At 51.0% G+C, this 5,098-nt stretch overlaps 1 protein-coding gene across 1 annotated transcript; it reads left to right on the top strand.

Moving 5' to 3' along the window:
• Positions 1–602: 602 nt before the first annotated feature.
• Positions 603–4,471, top strand: HEY1 (hes related family bHLH transcription factor with YRPW motif 1). The gene is made up of 5 exons (XM_043483944.1): positions 603–910; positions 1,173–1,248; positions 1,389–1,472; positions 1,751–1,832; positions 2,727–4,471. Exons 1-5 carry the CDS (start codon positions 822–824, stop codon positions 3,308–3,310), a joined length of 915 nt encoding a protein of 304 aa, XP_043339879.1. The 5' UTR covers positions 603–821; the 3' UTR covers positions 3,311–4,471.
• Positions 4,472–5,098: the final 627 nt, after the last annotated feature.

The raw sequence follows: 5,098 nt of genomic DNA, 5'->3' as shown, positions 1-5,098 counted from the left end.
CGGGGCCGCCCGGCGCCCAGGCTCCGATTACAGGTTCACACGGGGGGCCTGGCCCGCGGCCGCCCAGCCCCCGCCGGCGCGCCCTCACGCGGCCCCGCTCCCCCGCCTGCCCATTCTTCTCCATTCATGCGGACGCCTAGCGCCGCCGCCGCCGCCGCCAGCGCGGCCGCCGTCGCCGCCGTCGGTCGCCCGGATTGGCTGGCGGCCGCGGCGCCGGCACTTTCCCACGGCCCGCGGCGCGTGCGGCTCACCGGCGGCGCTGCAGGCGCGGCCCTGGCGTGCGGCCAGGCCAATCGGGGGGCGCGGGGCGGGGCGGGGCAGCGGCCGACGGCGGGCTGGTGTCCCGGCCCGGCCTCCCCCGCCTGCCCGCCGCCGGCCCTGCGCCGCCCGCGCCGCCTCTTTCCCCCGCAGCGGAGGCCCGGTGGAGCCCCTGCGGAGCCGACACACCGCCGCCGGGCAGGGGCGGGTGGGGAGGGCGGGCCTTGGGTTCGCCCTCGGCCTCAGCCTCGCCCCCGCCCTTCTCCTGAGAGGCTGCCAATCAGAGGAGCGAGAAGCCGGATTGGCCGAGGGAAGGCTGTTGCCCGGGAGCCACCGCCCCGCCCCTCCGCCCCCTCGTCCGCCCACTTCTCTCCCCCGCCCTCCCCAGGGCCCGGGAAGGGGCGCAGCGTGGGAAAGGGATGGTTGAGTTTTAACCGGAGGCAGAGCGTGAGCCGGCCCAGTGTGTGCGGAACGCGAGCAGTCGAGCGCGGAGAGGCGCCGCTGCAGTTAACTCCTCCCTGCCCGCCGCGCCGACCCTCCCCCAGATTCCCCGCTCAGCCAGCATGAAGCGAGCCCACCCCGAGTACAGCTCCTCGGATAGCGAGCTGGACGAGACCATCGAGGTGGAAAAGGAGAGTGCGGATGAGAATGGGTGAGTTGGCGGCGGGAGGCTAGCGTCGGCTGGCCTCGGTGACAGCGCATGAGAGCCCGGGGCACGCCGGCGCCCTGCACTGACCTCTGCGCATCTCTGGCAGGCCTCCGCCCCGGGTGAACGACCCGGAGGTGCTTTCAAGCCCAAGTTGCCTAAAAAATCTGAGTACGGGTAGGGCGTGGGGGCGACCTCTCAGATCACCTCCTCTCGCTTAACGGCGATTCCTGTCTTTTGTTTTTTTTTTTTCCCCCTCTTCATTTAGGAACTTGAGTTCAGCTCTAGGTTCCATGTCCCCAACTACATCTTCACAGATCTTGGCCAGGAAAAGACGGAGAGGCGTGAGTCTCTTTACAGTGCACCTTTTTTTTGGGGGGGGGGGGTGTTTGTTTTATTAATTAACGGGAAGAACCACCTTTCTTTACTTTAGAATTTATATCGTAATGGAAATGTCTCCCGTTGTTTTGCCTGCTTTCTCCAGATTATTGAGAAGCGCCGACGAGACCGGATCAATAACAGTTTGTCTGAGCTGAGGAGGCTGGTACCCAGTGCTTTTGAGAAGCAGGTAATGGAGAAAGTAGGTAGCTCTCTCGGTGTAGCTACCCACGCCTTCAGAATCCTTCGGCTCATTAATCTGAACCTCACCGGTGCCGTGGAAAATAACCGCGTTTGTGAGAAGGAAACAAATTCATCCAGATTCCAACATGTTTTGCGAAGATAATTTATTTTGCTGTTGTCTGTGCTTTTATGATTTACAGAGCACATCTATGCGTATGTATTTCAAGTTGTTCCCCAAAGGCAGTAGGTGCCAAATCAGGTTTTTGTTGTTGTTCTCTTCTCTAGGGATCTGCCAAGCTAGAAAAAGCCGAGATCCTGCAGATGACGGTAGATCACCTGAAAATGCTACACACTGCAGGAGGGAAAGGTAGGTCTCCTGTCCGGTGGGGCGTCTGAGTGTCTGGGGGCAGACACTAGCTGCCGATGGCTAGGATTGGTGGAGTTGCTGCTTTATTTTTATTGCGCGCTTTGGGGGTGGAGAGAGAACGGTGTGTTGTGTGGGGGGTTGCCTGTAGGTGTACTTTCATGTGCACAAAGGTTTTCTCCAGTGAATTTATCACCCAGCCCTCTGCAAATTAAGCTTATGCACCTTCTTTTGGAAAATACCTACTATGTGTGACAGCTAAAGTTGTGACAGCTCTGGTCAGGTAGCTCAAACCACATTTGTTTATTAACCTTTTGGAGAGAAAGCCTTTTTTTTTTTTTTAAATATATGGTCTTAATTTCATATACAAGATTCTTACACACATGACTCTTGAGGAAAGAAACCTGTTGTGATGAAGTAGAGAAAACCCCAAGGAAGGTGGGGGACCGGGCTCTGAGTGTCTGTCTCCAGCCGGAAAATGCTTTACTCTGGACCAAGTGCCTAAAAGCTCCGTGATGATAACTTACATCTGTGTGTCTAATGAATTTCACTACTCTGTGGTTTTTCTGTCCTTGATGTGTTTTTTGTTGTTGTTGAGGGAAAACATGAAAGGAATGAACATAGTTTCATCTGCCGGTAGGGTATAATTCCAGTTTCTGCTTGGCAGTTTCTAATTGGGCTTTGAACTTGCATTAGCAAACACATACTTCTTATGTTGATTAATGCAAAGATTTTGGTAGACTCCCAAATATTTGGACTTTAAGAAGAGCCCGTGAATGCTTCCCCCCCCCCCCCCCCAAAGGATGTAGCTATTTGCCAGGAAGGGCTGCCTTTGGGATCGAAGACATGAGGGAAATGAGCGAAGCTCTGAGGATTTTCTTTTGTTCGTTTCCTCAGGCTATTTTGACGCGCACGCCCTTGCTATGGACTATCGGAGTTTGGGGTTTCGGGAATGCCTGGCCGAAGTCGCCCGTTACCTGAGCATCATTGAAGGACTGGACGCCTCGGACCCTCTTCGAGTTCGACTGGTCTCACATCTGAACAACTATGCCTCCCAGCGGGAAGCGGCAAGCGGCGCCCACGCAGGCCTCGGACACATCCCCTGGGGGAGCGCCTTCGGACATCACCCGCACGTCGCGCACCCCCTGCTGCTGTCCCAGAGCACCCACGGGAACACTGGCACCTCGGGCTCGCCCACGGAACCCCACCACCAGGGCAGGTTGGCCACGGCACATCCGGAGGCGTCCGCTTTGCGAGCGCCCCCTAGCGGCGGCCTTGGACCGGTGCTCCCGGTGGTCACCTCCGCCTCCAAACTCTCCCCGCCCCTGCTGTCCTCCGTGGCCTCCCTGTCGGCCTTCCCCTTCTCTTTCGGCTCCTTCCACTTACTGTCTCCCAATGCGCTGAGCCCTTCGCCACCCACGCAGGCAGCAAACCTTGGCAAACCCTATAGACCTTGGGGGACGGAGATTGGAGCTTTTTAAAGAACTGATGCTGTAGAATGAGGGAGGGGAAAGCTTAAATTCCCAGCTGAGCTGGGCTGTTGCCAACATCACCTTAAAGTCATCGGTAAAATAAAAAGGAAAAAGGTACACTTTCAGATAAACTTTATTGAAAGACGAAAGGTTTGTTGGTTTACTTTTTCTTTTTTAAGGTTTTTTTAATCATGTCATGTGTTAGCAGTTTTTTTAAAAACTAGTTGTTAAATTTTGTTCCAGACGTTAAATTGAAATAGTATAAACCCACAAATTGGTGATAGGTTTGTACTGTGCCTAAGTTACTTTGTTAACCTGTCTAAGAATGATCCCATTTTTGTCCCAAAGTTTTGGGGATTTTAACATTTAGTATTTTGGGTCTGTTCTTCTCCTTGTATAGTTACAGTCTCTTTTTAGAATTAATTTTCCAAACCACTGTGCTCAATGTTAACATGATGCTATTTTGTTAATATTTTGACAAGTAAGGTATTGTATAAATGATATTCTTTGGGGGGTGGGCTGTATTGAATTTTATATTTCTGAATAAAGCGTTGACAAATCAGATGATCAGCTTTATCCAAGAAAGACAACTAGCTAATTCTCTGCCTCCTGCTGCAGTGAGGTGAATGTACAACCCATTAGGGGCCCTGAATCTGAATGACCAGTCACTGTCGTCTGCCAGGATTCACAGTTCTGGCTTGGCTAGGAGAGGTCTGGGTTTGGAGTTGCTAGGGAAGGGACGGATGACAGTTGCATAAAATATGTCTGCATTTATCAGCCTCAAGCAATGCAATGAATTTTTAATTTCACAGATCTCAAGTTCACAGATGTTAACATGGATAAGTGATCATGGTATGCAAGTGGTCAATGGAATAGTCCAGTGGAACCTGTTAAATTCATAACCTAATTCTTCCCAGAGCTGCCATGTTTTCTTTCCACTGGGAATTTTTATGTTGTGTTCTCCTTTTTGGCGCATGGAAATGTGGTTGTTGAGATAACTTAAAAGGTCTTTGCTGCCTTCTATTTGGTTTTTAATTTGATTTGAACTACGAAAGCATCATTTTACAGGTCTATTCCTTTAGCAGATATAGTTTAAATGACCTCTACTGAACTGGATTTGACCTCTGTTGTACTGATGTGTTGTGACTAAATAAAAAAGAACAAACTCTTCTCCTGTATGTCTTACCTACTTTAGCCTTTCTCCCTGTTAGCTGAGATAAATTTTCTCATTTTCATTTTGCCTGGTCATCAGTTTTCTTCTTTTTAATAACTTCATTATTCTTGGTCTTTGTGATTTTGGATAAGGTGACTTCATTATGATGTAGAGCTTTGGTGCGGCTCCCATAAGAGGATATAGTGCTCTAGCTGTTATGTCAGATAATTGGGCCCTAAACTGATCATCTGTGGACTAGAAACTTCAAATTCTGGTTGGGAGTTGCAGGGTGGGAGAAAACTCTGAAATCTTATAAAACAGTGTTGACCGTTCAGCAGATATTTACTGAGGACATTTGCTGCATGCTCAGTTCTGTACAGGAAGAACAGAATATTTAATTTCTTCTGTTTTTTTTTTTTTAATGGCAAAACAAGAAAAGCCAAACCTTGCTAACTCAGAGCCCAGGAATCTGAGGCCTGGTGAGGGTGGCAGGCTGTAATTCCGCACCTGCAGGGCTCTGGAGGCTTGTCTTCTTTGCAAGGAATCTGTTTAACCCTTTAGTTGCCTTTGACTCGTGCACTGGGTAGTGTGGAAGCAGACACATGCTTTCGGTTAGAATGGAAATGCTGCCAGAACAGAGGCAG

This window comes from Cervus canadensis, chromosome 12, assembly GCF_019320065.1.
Source record: "Cervus canadensis isolate Bull #8, Minnesota chromosome 12, ASM1932006v1, whole genome shotgun sequence".
NCBI lineage: Eukaryota > Metazoa > Chordata > Mammalia > Artiodactyla > Cervidae > Cervus > Cervus canadensis.
This window is presented reverse-complemented; position numbering and strand designations above follow the sequence as displayed.

Coding starts and splice junctions, on each gene's coding strand:
- HEY1 (XM_043483944.1), top strand. CDS start 822: ATGAAGCGAGCCCACCCCGAGTACAGCTCCTCGGATAGCGAGCTGGAC. Junction 911..1,172: donor GAGAGTGCGGATGAGAATGG/GTGAGTTGGCGG, acceptor CTCTTCATTTAG/GAACTTGAGTTCAGCTCTAG. Junction 1,473..1,750: donor CCAGTGCTTTTGAGAAGCAG/GTAATGGAGAAA, acceptor TCTCTTCTCTAG/GGATCTGCCAAGCTAGAAAA.